Source organism: Chaetomium fimeti (genome assembly GCF_033439085.1).
Source record: "Chaetomium fimeti strain CBS 168.71 chromosome Unknown B0H64scaffold_4, whole genome shotgun sequence".
NCBI lineage: Eukaryota > Fungi > Ascomycota > Sordariomycetes > Sordariales > Chaetomiaceae > Chaetomium > Chaetomium fimeti.
The window spans coordinates 3,432,832-3,450,476 of NW_026944332.1; the positions used below are offsets into that span (position 1 = coordinate 3,432,832).

Below are 17,645 nucleotides of genomic sequence, written 5' to 3' on the forward strand. Positions count from 1 at the left end.
ACACGTCTGTATATCCCGCAAGAAATGCAAAACTAACATTAAACAATAGCCACCCTCAGATGGGAATGCAAACATCGACCAACCCGACGCCTTCCTATCCAGAAAAAAAAAAGCCATGTATGTATGCACCATGCAGGCCAGCTAACACAAAACACAAAAGACACAACAACAACAACAAGACCACAACAAAACGCAGCGCAGCAGTTCTATATAGTATGCACCATCAAACCAAACCCCCTCTCCAGAAACGCTTCCTCCCCCTCCCTCCTCCAAGTATACCTACCTACCTTACTCTCCTATCGTACCCACCGCCACCATCAAACGAAACGAACCCACATCATCACATGTGGCCCTCCTTCTCCTCCAGCTCGCGCATGTACTTGACAAACGTCTTCTTGTGCGTCTATACCACAACACGTTAGCATCACAGAAACCTACGCTGATCACAAAACAAGCAGAGAAAAAGGAAAAAGAAGAAGACTCACCATCCCCGCATACCGCCCATCCCTCAACACACAAATATACCGCAACCCCAGCTTCACAAAACACTCATACACCAGATCCATCGGCGACCTGATATCCAGCGCCACCGGCGCGGGATCAATAAACGGCGTAAAATCCGTCGGATCCGGCAGCCCGTCATCCGAATCATCGATACTGGGCACGGGGGCCATGAGGCACAGACTCGACGGCTCGTCGCGCAGGTTGTCGAGGGCGTACTCGAGGTCCGGGGCGGGGATGAGGCCGACGAGGATGCCGTCGCGCACGATGGGCAGGCCGCCGTCGAGCTCGCCGGCCTTGTGCAGCAGCTCGAGCTTGGCGCGCAGGCTGAGGGCGGGGACCACGGGCGAGGTGCTGATGTCGATGATGCGCTCCTTGCGCACGCGCGGGACGATGTCGGCGAGGTCCGAGGTGAAGATGGGCTTGTGCTTGTTGTTGAGGTAGGGGTACGAGTTCATTTCCGTGAGGAGGTCCTGGAAAGTGTTAGTCAGTCAGGGGTAAAAGTAGAATGAGTTAGTTGAGTCTTACGTAGATGCTGAGCGGCTCGATGGCGTCGGCTGTCCACTTGGCGACCAGGATGGCTAGGGAGAACGGCAAGACATAGTCCAGACTCCCGGTGAGCTCGAACAAGATAACCGCGAGGGTGACAGACAAGCGGGTGACACCGCACATGGTTGAACCGGCAGCAATGAGGCCGTACACGCCGGGCTGGATGCAGGTGGCATTCGGTATCTTGCCGCAGGTGCCCCAGACACCCCAATCAGGCGTGGCCATGACCACCCACTGAACGACGTGTCCAACCAGGCGGCCCATGAGACCGCCGACCACCATGGACGGCACGTAGATACCAGCTGGGAGTTTCTGCCGGTTGTCAGCCATGTGTCGTTGGGACTAGGGGAAATGTCAAAACTTACGATGCCAAAGGTGATAATAGTCAGAAACCCCTTGATCAAGAACGCGGTGAGCAGGTTCAGCAGGATGGGCGGGATGTCCCCAATCTCCTCCGGACACAATCCCAAATCCTCCAGGTTGTTATCACGGTCGTCGCACGGCGCGGCAAGGTTGTACAGCAGCTTGGCGACGGGAAGCTTGGTCAAGGTATTCCAGTACCCAATCAAGCCCGTGACCAGGGCAACCAGCACCACCTCAAGAAGGGGATACGCCTTGATGGCGGGAATCCGGCGGAACGTCTTGGCCCAGTGGCGGGAAGCCTTGATGAACAGGGCACCAGCAGCGCCGCCGAAAACGCCAACCAAAATAAAGCTGACGATCTCAAAGTACTCCCAGTCGACGAGGTAGCGCACCTGGAACATGACAATCTTGTGCGTCCCGTAGGGGTTCAAGAACTTGAGTGTCAGTGCGGCCGTGATGCAGCAGAAGAAAGTGCGGAAGAGCGTCTTGGCCGGGAAGAAGTAGGCCACCTCCTCCAAGCCGAAGAGCACGCCGCCGAGCGGGGCGCCGAACGCCACGGCGACACCTGCCGCTGCCGCTGCCGAGAGGACCTCGCGCCTCTTAGCGTCGTTGCGGTCGTACTTGGTAAAGAGGCGGCAGGCGATGTTGCCGACGCAGGTTGCAATGTGGACGTAAGGGCCTTCCTTGCCCAAGCTGAGACCAGAGGCCACGCTGAGAATCAGACCAAGCGTCTTGATGATTAGGGTCTTGAGACCTAGGAAACCGTGTAGCACGAAGCCACTGAGAATGACACGAACTTCGGCGACACCGCTGCCGGCAGCCGAGTAGTAAATCATTGGCGCCTGCTCGGTCTTTCCAGGTGTCGGTCGGAGGCTAGCATTGGTTCCATTCGCATCCTCGGGTGGAGGGGCGGGAGCCTCGGCGGCAAGGTTCTCGTCCAACGTGGTCAGTCGATAGGCCGAAGGAACAACCGTCTTGGTGGTGAGACTGAGAAGACACGACAAGCTCGCCAGGGTGATGACGGCAATGATGTACACGCCGTACTCTGTCCACCTCCGGCCGAACGGGAACCCCTGAAGGACCTCACCCCAGTCCCGCCAGTCCGTACAGGGGCCGTGAGGGCAGCATTTCTGTCACAGTCAGTCCGGCCCACCCACCACATCCATTATTACAGCGACTCACCTTCTCATTTATCAGCCACCCCTTCTGGCAATACCCATCCTTGAGATCGAACACGGTTGCCTCGCTCACGTTGACCACATACGCCAGCACGGCGACGATGAACCCCACGAGGGCGCTCAGCAGCCACCCCTGGGCGCCGTCGAGCAGCACGTAGATGCGGCCCCAAAAGTCCTTGCGACTCCGCAGGGCCTTGACCCGATAAGCGTCGGCGATGCTGTCGTGGACCCAGTCGGTGGAGGTGAACTGGTCGTACCACACGCGGTCGTCGGGGTAGAGGGAGCCCTTGGAATCCGCCATGGACGACTCCTGGCGGTCCGATAGGGCGTGTATCAGGCGCGTGCCCCACGAGTTGGCGCGGCTGTGGTGACGGATGCTTCTTACGCTGTCTGTGAACAAAAAGGGGCCGGTTAGCCGATGGACGGAGAGGGGGTATGTGACTCGGTACGCGTACCCGCATAACTCTGGTTCCTCGACAGGAGGGGCACCCTGGGCGAGCCATGGGCGCTGTGGATGCGGATGCGCGACGGTCGCGACGCGCCGAGGAGAGGCGAGCGCTCGTCTATCGGTTCGTTGGTGGACGGCCTCCTGCTCATGCCGGGTCGTTGTCTACGGACATTGGTCGGGGAGCTGGGCAGCGAGAGGTATTGGCCCTGTTGTTCGGTGCCTGTGCCAGAGTCGGCGCCTGTGCCGGTGCCGGTGCCGTCGTTGGCGCTGTCGACGGCGACGATGTCGGGGAGACGAACCCCATGCCGTCTGCCGGTCATAGCGGGGGAGGGTTGTGGAGCGAAGTGAGGGGTGGCCTCGGGGTAGATGGGATAATTCGAGGATATATCGCGAGAGATGGAGATGTCGTCACTGTGCAACTCCGAGGTCAGACCAAGCCTGTAGCTACCCGGGCCGGATATAGCCTACTCACCTTCGACGTAAATCTCGGGGATAAAGAGCGCAAGGTGTTGAACATCAGACACTCAATGATCGGCTGAGCCAAGCGGAACCCCTAGGTGGCAGTTTCGAGTTCGGCGGAAAACCAAAGCCGAGGTCGTCGAACCAAGAAACAACCTCCAACCCGGAACAGGAACCAACCAACTACTTCGTAAGTCCGTTCTTCTCCGGGATAGAAAGAAAAACGCCGGCTGCAATGAAAGACGAATGCAGAACGGAAACGACGAGCAGCAAGATTGCCGCGAGGCCTGTAGATGGCGGCCTGGACCAAGCAAGACTTGATGTTTGGTTTCGGGTTTCGGGAGCGGAGAAAAGGTGGCTCATGGGCTAGGATGCGCGGCGTGAGGGCGGCTTGTTTGGCTGGAGGCCCTTGGGACCAACCCCCACGTGCACACTTTCGGTGTCTCACTTGGCGTCATGGAGCGCTGCGCCAGAACTCAAGGGGAGCACAGCAGGCTGTCAGGTGCCCCTGCCGATTTCCATTAGTGGAATGCAGAGTTACACTGTGCTGCATCGCCATCGCGTGTTGCGGCACTGCCATAAAAAGCCTGAGCAGGTATGTCTCAGGAAGAAAGTCACAAAGAAATCCCAACTTGGAGACTTGGATGCCCTCGGTCAAGCATCGGCGGGGAAAACAAAGCCGGGCAGCGAGCGGTGTGTTGCATGCGCATTCTGTGGTACGCGGGATGCACAGGGATCCCTTACTGTGCGGTTATGTCATAGCACTGAGAGCAGTCCCCCTTCGGGATGCATTGGCACATTGGTCGGACTTTTTTTAGGCGCTGCAGCGACGCCCAGACAAAGGATCCAGGAACTGGGGAACCTGGAAAAGTGGCGCGTTGCAGCGAGATGGCACCCTGGGACCCGCAATCCATTCAAAGAAGTTCAACCAACGTGCCGATGCTTGGCAGTTGTCACCTCACGTTGACCTCGAACGTCAACAACTGCTGGAAGGACCAGCGACGGGAAGGAGGGAGAGAGAGACTGCACGGGAAGTACTCCACAGAGGACGAAACTCTGTGTGCAGGATTCTGACAAAGGCACAACAACATAACATGATCGATAAAAGTGTCCGATTCGAGCATGAGGATTTTAAGGATTTAAGGATTTAGGATTCCCGTCATCTCACCAACAAAATGGAGAAGGAGAAAGAAAAGGAAAGGAAAAAAGAAACGCGGCGAGCTGTGCCGAAATTCGGATCCTTCAAGCCGAATCTCACTCCCGAGTCCGCGCTCGAGGCACCACTTGCGTCAAAAGAGACCCGGGCCCACAAAGACGGCCTCGGTGGAGCCGAAAGGGACAGTGACCGCCGCCGTCATGAACGAGATCGAGATGGTGACCGCCACGGGGAACGACGCCATTCCAGTCATGCGAGGGAACGGCAACGGGATGGGCATGGCGATCGGGATCGGGACAGGGCTCGAGATCGGGATCGGGACAGAAAAAGGGAGAGGGAAAGGGAAAGGGACAAACACCATGAACGTGAGAGGGAAAAAAGGAGAAGAAAGGAGAGCGAAAGGGAAGACCACCGTGACCGCCATGGGCAGCAACCTCCGCGGCCAGGCAGCCCCAGGGCTATGTCGAGTCGAAATAAGAACCAACGGGAAGACCCTTCCTCCATGAGCAACGACCTCTTCGTCGTCGACAAGCGCGGCGACCCGCTCATCGTGCAGTACGGAAGCAATGACCGCTCCCAGGTCCCAGTCTACTACCGCTTCGGCGCGGGCAGGCTGGTGGGCTCGCCCGGTTTCCTCACTATCCACCGCGACGGCGCCCAAGAGCAGTTCAGTATCAGAGGCCCCGGCGAAGGCAGCCGCAGCGGCTCTGCCTTCCGCGACAAGGCCCTCGTAACAGCAGCCTTTCGCTCTCGTTCCAAGCACATCAAATCCTCAGAAGAACAGCCCCTCCCAACAACATCCGAAGACTTCATCTCCCTCGCCCCGTCCCGCAAACGAAAACGCACCGAGGACGAGGACGAGGACGACCCAACCGACCAGCCGCCACCCGACTACCGCTCCATCCACGGCAAAGCACGCCCAAACACTCGCTCCGATTCCGACTCCGATTCCGGCTCCGAATCCGAGTCCAACCCCCGCTCCCCCTCCGACTCACCCTCCACCAACCCCTCCCAACCCACCCCGCTCACCCGCGCCAGCCACCTCTCCCGCCACGTCAAAACCACCCCCTCCGACATCCCCGCCTGGCTCGAGCTCATCGACCTCCAAGACGCACTCTTCACCCTCCAAACCCAACACGCCACCAGCAACCCCACCCAATACACCACCCGCACCGCCGACGAAACCCGCGCCCTCGCCGAGCTCAAACTCTCCCTCTACCAAGAAGCCCTCCCCCACGCCACCGCGGCGCACCCGCCAGCCGACCGCGAGCGTCTGCTGCTGGGCATGATGCGCGAGGCGGGGCGGGTGTGGGGGGAGGAGGCGCTGGAGCGGAAGTGGGCTGAGCTTGTCGCTGTTGAGGATGGTGCTGCTGCTGCTGCTGCTGAGGGGGGTGGTGGGGGTGGTGGGGGTGGTGGTGGCATTAGGTTTGGGTTGTGGAGGGGGAAGTTGGATTTTGAGATGGGGAGGGTGGTGGGGTTTGGGTTTGAGGGGGTCAGGGGGGAGATTGTGCGGATGTTGAGGGTTTTGGGGGGGGAGGTGGCGCGGGTTGGTGGTGGTGGTTCTGGGGAAGGGGAGGAGGAGGAGGTGTGTGGGCGGGTGGTGTATGTGTTTTTGAGGCTGACAAGGTTCTTGCATGATGCTGGGTTTGTGGAGTTGGCGGTGGCGGCGTGGCAGGCCATGGTGGAGATGGTGTTTTGTCGGCCGCCGGGCGACTTCACTGCCGAAGTGGCGCTGGCGTCGTTTGCGGCGTTCTGGGAGAGCGAGGTTGCGCGGATGGGGGAGGAGGGTGCCAGGGGCTGGAAGCACTTTGTTGAGGCGGGAGAGGACATGGTTGATCCGCCTGAGCCGAGGGTGGACACAGCGAGCGAGGTACCCCGGAAGGTAGACCCGTTGGAGGCTTGGGCTGCCGCGGAACAGCGGGAGGCGGAAAAGGCACGCATGCCTGCGAGAACGCTTGACGAGGGGACGGACGATGACCCGTTTAGGGTTATCATGTTCTCGGATATCAAGGATCTGCTTGTCTGGATTCCGTCGGCGTTGCTTCCGCGAGTAAGGCCGCTGCTCGCGGATGCGTTTCTCGTTTTCTGCGGGTTGCCAACGGCGCAGTTGTCCGAGGGGGGATTTGCGACCATGTTGGACGACCCTTTTGTCTCAAGCAGGGCCCAGGGCCTCGATCTCGGCTTGATTAGAAATGACACTGGGGCAACGCAAGACCTTTCGAGGCGAATCCCCGAGTTCAGACAGGAGGGTGGCAGCATGGCGATATCACCCAACGCCCTCTTCGCGGGAGATTCGTGGTTCCGATACCTCAACAAATGGTCAGATACGCACCAGCCAGGGGATAGACAGGTGGATATCTCATGGGGCCTCCGCACACTCGAGTACTTGGTTAAAGACTACGGAATGGAGCCGCTCGCGGAGTATTACCTAGCGATGGAGTGGCTGAATGGGCCCACGAAAGCGAGGAAAGTCGCAAAGGGGCTCCTGAAACAGTACAGCTCCAACATCAGGCTGTACAATGCCTATGCTCTTGTTGAGTGCGCGAACGGCAACGCTGAGGTTTCTAACAAGGTCCTATCGTCGGCCACGGGACTAGTGAGTTAACCCCCATGAAACCGCTGGTCGTGTACTAACATGCCTGCAGCCATCCGCATCAGACAACCAGCTGCTATGGAATACCTGGGCGTGGATTCACCTCCAGTCTAACCAAAATGACTTGGCTCTTGCCCGTCTCGTTTCGTCGGTGGAAAACGAGTTCCAGGGCTCAACTCCGCCTCCAGTTTTGCTCCTCAAGACCAAAAGCCATTTTTCCAGTACCCGAGACTACTCACTCTCCTCCCAGCAGCTGGAAACAGCGACCCAATACGCCGAGAGCCTGATGCTCCTCGAATACCTAACCTCCGAAGGCGGTAGTGAACCAGCATCCGAAGCTCAAGGCAGCATCACGGCCGCTCTCTCGACCACCCAAGCCTTCTCCCATGAGCTCGAATCCCGCCAGCTACACCACTCCCCACACCATGAACGCCTCCTCCAAACCGCCGCCCGCCTCCTCTACCACCACGCCACGCACGGGTAAGCAACCCCCCCCCCCCCCCCCCCTTTTTTTTTTCCCACCCCAATCCCAAGGTAAACAAACTAACCCCCCCCTCCCACCGCAGCCCTCACCGCCCGCGCCACCTGCGCGCCCACCTCGAGACCTTCACGCACCTCTTCCCGCACAACACCCTCTTCCTGACCCTCACCGCTTGGCTCCAGCCCCCGCTCCGCATCGACGACCCCGTCCAGCACACCCTGCAAATCCTCTCCCTCACCCCGCCGCACGACCGCCTCGGCACGCGGCGCTTCGCCCTGCACCACGCGGGGCGCGCCCCGGGCAACGCCCACGCCGTGCGCGCCGCGTTCGAGGCCGCGCTGGCGGCGCCGGCGGCTGCTGCCGGGGCCGGGAGTTCCGAGCTGTGGCTGCGGTATTTGCGGTTTTGCTGTGCGCGGAAGGAGTTGAGGGGGAGTGTGAGGGGGGTGTTTTACCGGGCGATTGGGGCGTGTCCGTGGGCGAAGGAGGTTTATATGCAGGCGTTTGGGGGCGTGGTGAGGGAGGAGCTGGGGGCGGTGGAGGTTAGGGCGGTGGGGGAGGCGATGGTGGAGAAGGGGTTGAGGGTGCATGTGGATTTGGGGGGGGTTTTGGAGGGGAGGGGGTGAGTGAGTCAGCTGCTAGGGTGGCAGTTTGTGTGTTTACCGACATAGCTACCTACATACCTGGCCTACAACATAATCAAGTCAAGAAGGATTTGCCTCTCACAACGTCTACGGTGTCAACCCTCTTGACGTCGCCGAACGTCACATCGTGATATAAACCGCCGTCGTGGGTTGGCACACTACCTGTAATGATATAGACGTAACGACTCTTCCATAATCCGAGTCGAATATCCGCCCACAGGTCTAAGGGAAACTCAGGAGTCGGGGTGGTCGTGAGCTGGAGGTGTGGGAGACAGCGTACCATCAGCAGGAAAAACACAACTTGTAAAAGTCTAGTAAGATTAAATCTCTATATAGACAGACCTACATAACATAACAAAACCCACATGCGGTGTCGTCCGCGAACCTCCAACGCCAACAACGACCATAAACACACAACCCCCCCAAAGTAGACTATGCCAGGAGCCTACAATAATAACCCACCACCACCGGGTGCTGTGTACATCCTCGGTACCTCCCTTCCCCACAAGGCAACCTCAAGCCTCACTAGATAACCTTAATTCCCCGTCCCACCTAAGCAACTCAGCCCCATCCCACCCGATAACTCAAACTCCCCTTCCCACCTGGCCAAGTAACTAAAGTCAACTCAACCCCCTCCCCTTCCCCATACCCCTCCTCGTCCCCAAACCCCCAACCCCGTATCCACGACCTCTAACCCCTCGCCAAACTAAGCAACCCACTCGCGGCCCCCCCTCTGCCCTCCAAATCCTCCTCCCTATCGTCAGCATCATCGCCAACAAAACTAGCCCTCCTCCCAAACGAACTCGAAGCCGATGACGACAACGACGAAAAAGACAAGCCCGTCACACCGGCCGCCGTGCGCGGCCGCGGCGGCACGCCGGGTTCCGCGCCGTACATGTACCGTCTCGCGTCGTGGCGCATACCGAGGGCTTCGGATTGCCGGCGCTGGTGGTGGTGGTGGTGGGGTGTGCGGCTATGGGTGTGGTTGTAACTGTGACTGTTGTGGTTGTGGCGGGGGAGCTGGGGTTGGGGTGGGTGTTGATGGTGTTGTTGGTGGTGCTGGTAATGGCGGGGTTGTTGTAGTTGTTGTTGCTGCTGTTGCTCTTGGGGTTGCTGCTTTCTCCGCTCGTCCCGGGCAATGGCCAGCCGGGCCTCTTCGAGCAGCACGCTCTTTGACGGCGGTGCTTCTTGCTCGAAGCTCACGCTGGCGCTGCTGCTTGCCCGCCTGAGCGGTGCGCCGGGCAAAGGCCGCCTGCTTCCGGCGCCCGGGGTAGTGGTGGGTGGAGATGAGGCATGTCCCGGGGGCGGGAAGGACGCGGACACGGATGTTGGGCCGCGGCTGTGGCCTTGGGTTTGCCTCTGGCTAGGAAGGGAGGGGGGTGAGGATGAGACCTGGGCGTGCTGGGCTTCTAACCTGTCTAGCGGCACGTCTGTCTGGCCGGTGCGGACTTTGTAGCTTGCTAGACCGAGGCGGAGGCGGATGATCTCTGCTTTCTGTCAGGGGGGTACTTGTTAGTCTCATTATCCTTGGATACCATGCAGAAACCAGAGGTGGGTGCGGGGCAGACATACCTCTCTAGCCTGTTCACGCGTCAACCTCGGCCTGGTCCGCCTGGTTGGCAGCGGTGCCACAGCGGGTACCGGTGCAGGCGCTGTGGTATCCGGTTCGGTGAGGATCGTGACCTGGGAGTTGTCGACCGCCGAGTTGTCAAACACTGAGGGTGTGTCCGGGGAGGCGGATCGGTGGCGGGTCGTGCCGGAAGTTCTGGTTGTCCATGACGAAGGAGGCGGGGACTACACAAGATGCGTGTTAGTGCGAGAACGGCGAGACGGGCGGAACAATTGCTAAGGGCAACTGCGTACCTCTAGCTGACGGGGCTGTGTATCCTCCCTTGTGCCATCAAGACAAGCCCTCTTCGCAGCCGGTTCGCTGTCCTGCGCTGCGGGGGTAAAGGTGGGCGTGGGGGAGCGACGTTTCCTGGATCCAGCGTCCATGTCCTTCTCCGGGGTGGCCAACACCGACGGCACGCGAGCAACTCGAGTTGGCGACGTCAATGTGGCGAAGGCCTGCCGCGGCGCGATCGACTTCACCTTGGTCGGGCTCTTTTGATGCTGTGCCGACGACGAGAACGGCTTGCCCTCGTGCCTCCTCGCCTTGCTCGGCGAGCACGCGTTAGGGTCGAGCGCCCCGAGGACGCGACGTTTGACGGGTGATGATGCGTTCATGTTTGGTGATTTGGAGGTCCCTCTCTTGTATCCCCAGAAGATAGTTGAGCACCTAATAGGTAGTGAGGGTATCTGCAAGCAGACGGACTGGTAGACGGACAACCACCAATGGCTGGTTAATAAACCCCGAAACGAGAAAGTGTGTGAGATGCGTGCATGTGTTGCAGAAGAAGTGCTAAAGACGGTCCCAAGCTCCGGAGGAATCGAGAGGGGCCAATGGCTCTAAAAACAAGTCCCTCCCCAGTTCGTCCCGCGGTTTGTTCGCCAGGTCAACGCGTCGACAGGGCCCTGGAAATGCAGTGGTGGGACACGAAAAAAGAATCCACCACCTGGAGCGCGGCAGGTTCGCCATCTGAAATAAGGTACCTTTTGGTGGAGCCGACGCCCCCCAACACGGCAATTTGTAAATAGGCGTGTTGACGCGTTTACAACGGCCAACCCTCGAGTTTTGGCTGAGATTCAGGGTTAGACCCACTCAAGATCTGGGCTCGACGGCCAGGGTCCTGGTCTGATGGAGATCTTTGGCACGCTAAGATACAGGGATCAACGCGCCGCGCTTCAGGGACCCCCAAGCCGCTTTCGAGCGCGGGGGCTGGGACTGGGAACCGCGATTTGCGTGCAAATTGGAGGGGTTCATCTCATTAACCAACTGAGTCTTGATGATAAGGTAGGTAGTTAGGTACGAATAGGTATCCTCTATTTATCACGAAATAGGCGAGTTGCCGCCCTGCGTTGCCAATTGACACCAATACTGACGCTCCTATATGGAAGAAACACATAAAACTCAGTAGCCATGCACAAACCATCCATCCCCAAACCCCGTCGTTGACAATGTACATGAATGGGTATCACCACCCTGCCTGGTTGTTTCCCCGGAAAGACATGCCCTAAGCCGAACCAGAAACTCCTCCCGAGTCCGCGAGTGACCAGTCCAGAGTCACCTAACCCCAAGAGACAGAAGCCCCGAGTAAGAAACGAGACATGAACAAACCAAAGAAAAGAAACTTTGAAAAATACAGGCCTGCCCTAATGCCCGGGGCGGCCACGCCCAAGGATTGATGTAGATGAAATCAATGAGTAACGCCAACCCTCCTTTTCCATTGATTAACCCCCCCGCGCTCCATCCCAATGCTTGTGCCACCTCCGACGCGTCTCCCTCCTCCAGCTCCTTCGCGTGTGAGCCAAGCTCTCTTCTCATCTCCGGTGCGCCGGTTCCAGTTCTGCTACCTCTCGGTGCATCCGGACGCTGCCTCTTTGGTTCCAGGTTGGGTCCTAGATATCCAAAACCACGACCCTGTTCCGGCTTGTCTCGCCATCGCTCAGGGTATGTCCATTCCATACAGATCCTGGTTCACTCGGAACGGCTTCGAGAAATCCGTCTGCATCTCCTCCAGCGGGAACATCATCGACTCGTTCGTAAACATGTTCATGTCGGGCGACGCCCAGTTCTCCATGTTGAAGTTATCCATGTCAAAAATGATATCGTTGTCGAGCGACTGCACCTGCAGGTCGATGTCGAGCGCCGCCGTCTCGGCAATGTCGCTGGTCCCCTCTGACACCCCGCTGTCCTTGCTCGACTCGGGCGTGTCGTTGGGCGTCAGCGATCGGTACGTGGCAAAGTCGGCCACGAACGTCCCCGTGACCGCCTCCAGTGAGCGGCCAAGGCCTGCAAACAAGTGCTGCGGGTCGATCGTCGAGTTCATCCACGGGTCCTCCACTGGCATCTGGGGGGTTCCAGCCCCTTGTTTGGCCATTGCGTTCCGACCGGGAGTGCCAACGGTTTCGCCTGCCTTGCCGCCCGCCGCGCTGCCCTGCCGCTGCATGGATCCGCCTCGGGACATGGGCGGTGCTCCGGGCTTTTGGCCCTGCTTTGAACGGTTGATGCTCATGGGTGTCGCCGCCGGAGTCGAGACACCTGGGACGCTTGGTTTCGGCAGCGCCTTCGGGTTGCCCTGGGAATCCAGTCCGTAGGCGGCAGCCATGTGCTCCTGCATGAATGCTTGGGGATTCTCATATGGCTTGATATGTTCCTCCTGGCGATGTGCGCTGAGCGCTTCCTCCGTCGAGAAGCCCACCGAATTCATCTCGCAGTCAGGTTCCGGGCACGTCAGCTTGGGCGGCTCCGGCTTCCTGAGGGCCACCGGGGACGGAACGTTAACCTGGGGCGATGTCGAGCTGGGCGTGTGTTGCTGGACCACGGGCGGAGAGGCGTGGGCCGTTCCCGTCTTGACTTTCTTGCGGGCCGGGATTACCAGGTCGTTCCGCGTAACACGCTGTTCGCCATAGTATTCCGGGTTTCCAGCAGGCGACTTCCCGGCGCCAAATTGGAACGGCGGCTGGGACGTTGTTGGTGCCGCCGGAGCTTGTGCCGGCTTGCCGGCCGTCCGGTTCTGCGCCTGTTTGAGAGCCAGAGTTTGTTTCTCCAGGTTCGCAGCACTCAAGGGCGACGGCTGCGGCGGAAGCTGCTTGGCTGCCGGTTGGGCTCCGCTGCCGGCCCCCCCTTGGGCCGCCGATCCCTTGAGCACCTCCATATCTTGCAGCATGCTGTCCATCATGGTGATGTATGGATCCAACTCCTCCTTGGTTATGGTCAAGGTCTCCGACAACTGAGACATGCGGTCGGTGTCGGCGAACTGCCTGACGACCTTGGAGCGCTAGAATAGATGTTAGCAAATATCCAAGCTGGTAGCCAATTGGGGGGAGAAGAAGCACGTACAATCTTAAAGTACATTCTCGCCCGCGAGTCGTCTTTGGTTTGATGGTACCACCTCGCAATCCCGGCTCGGATCTGTTTGAGCTTCTCGGATGCCTGGACAATCTTGGCGCGAGTCTCATTGAGTGTCGATATCGACATTGTCATCGGAGCGCCTTGCTGCTGCGCTTCCTGGCGCCCTAGTTCGTCGAGCGCAAGCCGATGGCCATCAAAAGCAAGGGATTTCAATCGGGCGACCGTCTCCGGCGGTGCCTGCGGCGGCACCTGGCGAACCCGCATCGCGATTGCTCTTTGTTGCTCCGGTGTTAGCTTTGCCAACTGCTCTGGGTTTATTCTCGCAAGTTGCTCCGGCGAGAGCTTCATAATCTGCTCCAAGGTTGGCTTCTGGCCGGAGGGAGCAGGCCGGGCTTCCGGTTGGGGAGCCGGTCGTTGTGCGGCACCGCCTGGCTGGCCCGCCACCTCCTCGGTATCATCCGAATGTGGTCGCTTCAGATTCTTGGACGCCGTCGAAGGTGACGGGTTTGGGGGCGGCGGCCGCGCAACCTTCGCAGGAGCGGGCGGTACTTCGGGTGCTGGAGTGGTCACCGGCTTCGGCTGGGTAGCCTGGTGCTGGACTCCCATCAGCGGGCTCGGCTTCGGCGCCGCGGTGACGCCAACCGGCTGGCTAGCCTGAGGTTGGGACACCGGGCCCCCTAGTTTTTGGACTCCACCAGGGAGGTTCATGTTGCCCATTTGTTGCTGAGATTGGTTGTACTGCTCCCAAGCTTTCCTTGTCAACATATCCCGCTTGAACTTCCTGACAAAATCCACCAAGACCTCATCCGACAGGTTTTGAAATTGGGGGTTCCTCCGCGCGCTGTCGATATCCTGACGGGACACCTGCGAGATGTTAGGCGGGTATGAATAGCCCGGAGGTAATGACTGCGGTTGGGCGCCCGGCTGCTGAGGAACGGGACCGCTCGGGCCCTGGGGAGGTACTGCCGACGCCGCTTGCGGTCTCCTGTCCCATGTCTGCTTGAATTGGCTTAGCTGCAACTGATTCAGCCGGGCCACCAGCTGCGGAGGGGCGACGCCGGGGTTGGCGTGAATGAACTGCCTAAGTTGCGCCCATCGTCGCGTCTCGGCCGGTATGATTCCGCGAAACTGTGCCAAAACCTGGTGAGGTACATCCATGTTGCCCATCGCAGCTCGGCCATGCGGGGTCTGAGCGTAGGCAAAAAATTGGTCCCCGCCTCCGGGTAGTTGCTTGGGCGGCTGTTGCATCGCCGTGGGCTGGACCATCGACTGCATCGCGCCATTGCCTTTCTGGTTCGGATCGATAACGGCAGCCTGGTTGGGGCCGCCCATCGCATTGGGCTGGGAGGCTCCTGGGATGCCAGACATCAAGCCCTGTTTGGGGCCCTGGAAGCCGTTGTTCGCCGCGCGGTCTTGCTGCAGCTTGGCATAGAAATTCCTCATGGCGCCGTCGGGGTTGAGGTTTGGCGTCATTCCGCCTATAGCCGGGTTGTTCATGTTTCCCTGCAGTGACGGCGGCCGCGTGTTGTTTTGATGGTTGAACTGCGGGTTGAGGGTGGGCCCCATCGGCTGGTTTCCTTGATTTCCGGGGTGTTGCACGTTGCCTTGTCCCATATTCAAAGAGGGTTGTCGCATGGGCGCGTTGAGGGTGTTCATTGCCGGGCTTTGGGAAGCCTGGGGGGGTGGGGTCGGCATGGCTCCGGGCTGGCCAGGCATGGGCCGGCCGGCGACCGCCCGCACTCCCATCTGCGCCTGAACTGTAGGGTCTACCTTTGTCTGCGGCATGCCGAAGGCCTGCTGCACCTGGGGCGCTCGAGGCGTCTGATTCGGACCCTGCTGGCTGCCCGGCGTAGGCATGCCAGCCATAGCACCCTGCGTAACGTTCCGACTAGGAGCGGTACTAGCCGGCACTACCGTTTTCCCGGCTTGCTGCGCAAGTAGGCCCATGTGTTGCTCGTTGCGAATCTCTTCTATGTTTGGGGTGAAGCTTTGGCCGTCGGGCATAACCGACTGCCGACCCAAATTGCCCATGAGGGCGGGGTTCATCTGACCCTGGTGCGTCCCTGGGGGCATCACGTTGGTTGGCATGCCCGGCCGCTGCTGCGGCTGCTGTTGCTGCTGCTGCTGCTGCTGCTGCTGTTGTTGTTGTTGTTGCTGCTGCTGTTGTTGATGCTGCTGCTGCTGCTGCTGCTGCTGCTGTTGCTGCTGCATCATGTTCCTTTGGGCGCCGCGCAGTTGTGTAAGGGCGCTATTCTGATAGAAGGCAAAGATGGGGTCCTTGCCCTGGGAGGCGTATTCTTGTAATTGAGCCGCCGTCATCCTCCCCTGTAGGGCGTTTCGGATCTGGTTCTTTTGGCCCTCGTCCGCGGCGGCCATGAGCTTCATTGCCACGGCATTAACTCTCATTTTGTCCTGCTGATTCAACTGCGCAAGGGGGTCGACTTGGAAGTTGATGGGTTGCCGCGCCTGCCCCATCTGTTGCATCTGGAATTGGCGTTGATCCGGCCGGGCCTGGAGTATCCCTGCTGTCGGCATCCCCATGCCTAAAGGCTGCGGTTGCTGAGGCATGACGGGGACTTGCATCGGGTTTTGCATCGGCTGGAATCCATGTTGGGGTTGACCCAAGCCTCTCGCGGCAATCTGGTTCATCATCATCTGCTGCTGTTGCTGTTGCTGTTGCCGTTGTTGTTGCGCCGCCTGTAGTTGAGCTTGCCTTACAGCGTCGTTGTTGACGTGGTTCTGAAGGTCTGGTGCGTGCCCCTGTCGTCGTTTGACCATCTCCCCTATCCTCGCTGCCATGGCGTGCTCGTACGATTGCTACGATCGTGTCAAAAACAACTGCTCCTGATTTGATAGTAAATGGAGGGGTCCGTACCTTGTCTGGCGATTGCAAGTACAACTTCTTCTCAAACTCCATTGCCGTCATGCAGATCTTCTGCCACTCGTTGTTGGGGAAGGCCAAGATGGTATTGGATACCCTAGTCACTGTTAGCGATCTCTGAGGTTTCATCAAGAGTGCCACAAACTGAGTTCAATACTCAAAGGCAATAGGAACGGGGATCGACTTGAAATAAAAGGGCGTTGGGTGGAGAGGGGGATGATCCGTACAGGTTACTGGTTTTCGCGAAACGATCCCCTATGTTGACTTGGGACTGCCATGAATTGACAGGCGCCGTGCCCATGCTCTGCATCAAGTTGGTGTAGATTATATTTTGGAATTGCTTGTTTTGCGGCTGCTGTTGATGCTGCTGCTGCTGCTGCTGTTGCGCCTGTTGTTGCAGCATCATCATCTGGCCGTTCACTGCCATCTGGGGCATATTGGCGGCCATGGCCGCGGAATCGTGGTGGGTATCAAGCCCTGGTGCCGCTCGATACAATTGGACCGCGAGAAAGCGGCGTGGCGTCTAGAGAAAACGGCGTCCGGTCGCCTACCCGAACCGATCGTCGCGATGTCCAGGGGACAGGAGGGAAGCACCCAGGAGAAAAGGCGGAGAGTGGTCGACTGGCCGTAAATCGTAAAGCGTGAACGGCAAGCGTCCGTATAAGGCGTATGGCAGCGTGTAGATGCAACACAGCACAGCCGCGGCGCCTTGAGGCGGGCCGAGCGACCAACTGGGTCAGGCCAGCCAACGGCTCGCAACTGAAGCACAAGTCAGGCCGTCGCAGAAGATGAGTCGATTAATTCGTTCACAGGCGAGGCTTCGAAACGGACGGGTTGAAGAGTCGTCTGCGAAGCGATCGCATCTGTTTCCACGACAAGACTGGCACACCAAAAAAGGATGGGGCGCCCGGGTTCCGGAGCGTGGGAGCGATCCGTCGGTCGGTGATGAGGTCCAGCCGATGTCGAGAATTGTCGGCAGCAAAGCCTCTCAGCCGGCTTTTTGCAGCTGGATCAGGACTTGAGCGACTCGGATTTTCCTTCGTCGGCCTCGGGCTGGTGTTAACGCCTCGGGGCTGGCGGTGTGCGGGTGGTCGGAGGGTAGCGATGGCGGTGGGTGTTGGCAGCGGGAGGGATGTTGAACCCACTGGATTTGATGATGATCGCACGCACCAGGAACCGAAAAAGCCCAAACCCAGGGCAAAGACGACTCGGCGGTAAGGCGAGTCGATGGAGAAGATAGATGATTAAAACGCAGTGTGCTCACACACAGCGCAGGACAAATGGCGGTTGGAAGAGAACAGGTGAAGCAATCCTCGGGGTGCGAGTTTGCGGGTACCTGGGCGGCGTGGTGAAGTGGGAGGGAAACGATGGAAGCGGAATGGGGAAGGGGAACGACGGGACCTGGCGCGAGGATGTGGGCTGCAATCGCCAAGCCTGCCTG

General features: G+C 59.2%; 4 protein-coding genes across 4 annotated transcripts; 1 reads left to right on the top strand and 3 right to left on the bottom strand.

The window, feature by feature from the left end:
* Positions 1 to 188: 188 nt before the first annotated feature.
* B0H64DRAFT_165212 (chloride channel) lies at positions 189 to 3,605 on the bottom strand. The gene is made up of 7 exons (XM_062798666.1): positions 3,512 to 3,605; positions 3,047 to 3,450; positions 2,596 to 2,981; positions 1,416 to 2,543; positions 1,030 to 1,362; positions 486 to 974; positions 189 to 403 (listed from the first exon to the last, which is right to left on the bottom strand). Exons 2-7 carry the CDS (start codon positions 3,357 to 3,359, stop codon positions 341 to 343), a joined length of 2,712 nt encoding a protein of 903 aa, XP_062659709.1. The 5' UTR covers positions 3,360 to 3,450; positions 3,512 to 3,605; the 3' UTR covers positions 189 to 340.
* Positions 3,606 to 4,375: 770 nt separating this feature from the next.
* B0H64DRAFT_461183 (NRDE-2, necessary for RNA interference-domain-containing protein) lies at positions 4,376 to 8,351 on the top strand (the record flags this gene model as incomplete). The annotated part of the gene is made up of 3 exons (XM_062807494.1): positions 4,376 to 7,250; positions 7,300 to 7,727; positions 7,814 to 8,351. The coding sequence occupies exons 1-3, from the start codon at positions 4,674 to 4,676 to the stop codon at positions 8,349 to 8,351; spliced, it is 3,543 nt and encodes a 1,180-aa protein (XP_062659710.1). The 5' UTR covers positions 4,376 to 4,673.
* A 684-nt stretch (positions 8,352 to 9,035) lies between these two features.
* Positions 9,036 to 11,027, bottom strand: B0H64DRAFT_432793 (uncharacterized protein). Its single transcript, XM_062806016.1, has 3 exons — positions 10,233 to 11,027; positions 9,942 to 10,163; positions 9,036 to 9,863 (listed from the first exon to the last, which is right to left on the bottom strand). The coding sequence occupies exons 1-3, from the start codon at positions 10,593 to 10,595 to the stop codon at positions 9,060 to 9,062; spliced, it is 1,389 nt and encodes a 462-aa protein (XP_062659711.1). The 5' UTR covers positions 10,596 to 11,027; the 3' UTR covers positions 9,036 to 9,059.
* A 647-nt stretch (positions 11,028 to 11,674) lies between these two features.
* B0H64DRAFT_165255 (uncharacterized protein) lies at positions 11,675 to 16,922 on the bottom strand. The gene is made up of 4 exons (XM_062798667.1): positions 16,432 to 16,922; positions 16,199 to 16,301; positions 13,312 to 16,140; positions 11,675 to 13,249 (listed from the first exon to the last, which is right to left on the bottom strand). The coding sequence occupies exons 1-4, from the start codon at positions 16,650 to 16,652 to the stop codon at positions 11,915 to 11,917; spliced, it is 4,488 nt and encodes a 1,495-aa protein (XP_062659712.1). The 5' UTR covers positions 16,653 to 16,922; the 3' UTR covers positions 11,675 to 11,914.
* Between the last annotated feature and the right edge of the window lie 723 nt (positions 16,923 to 17,645).

Coding starts and splice junctions, on each gene's coding strand:
- B0H64DRAFT_165212 (XM_062798666.1), bottom strand. CDS start 3,359: ATGACCGGCAGACGGCATGGGGTTCGTCTCCCCGACATCGTCGCCGTC. Junction 2,982..3,046: donor GAGGAACCAGAGTTATGCGG/GTACGCGTACCG, acceptor TTTTGTTCACAG/ACAGCGTAAGAAGCATCCGT. Junction 1,363..1,415: donor CTATTATCACCTTTGGCATC/GTAAGTTTTGAC, acceptor GACAACCGGCAG/AAACTCCCAGCTGGTATCTA.
- B0H64DRAFT_432793 (XM_062806016.1), bottom strand. CDS start 10,595: ATGAACGCATCATCACCCGTCAAACGTCGCGTCCTCGGGGCGCTCGAC. Junction 10,164..10,232: donor CACAGCCCCGTCAGCTAGAG/GTACGCAGTTGC, acceptor CATCTTGTGTAG/TCCCCGCCTCCTTCGTCATG. Junction 9,864..9,941: donor CGCGTGAACAGGCTAGAGAG/GTATGTCTGCCC, acceptor CCCCCCTGACAG/AAAGCAGAGATCATCCGCCT.
- B0H64DRAFT_165255 (XM_062798667.1), bottom strand. CDS start 16,652: ATGGCCGCCAATATGCCCCAGATGGCAGTGAACGGCCAGATGATGATG. Junction 16,141..16,198: donor ACTTGCAATCGCCAGACAAG/GTACGGACCCCT, acceptor ACACGATCGTAG/CAATCGTACGAGCACGCCAT. Junction 13,250..13,311: donor CGAGAATGTACTTTAAGATT/GTACGTGCTTCT, acceptor CATCTATTCTAG/CGCTCCAAGGTCGTCAGGCA.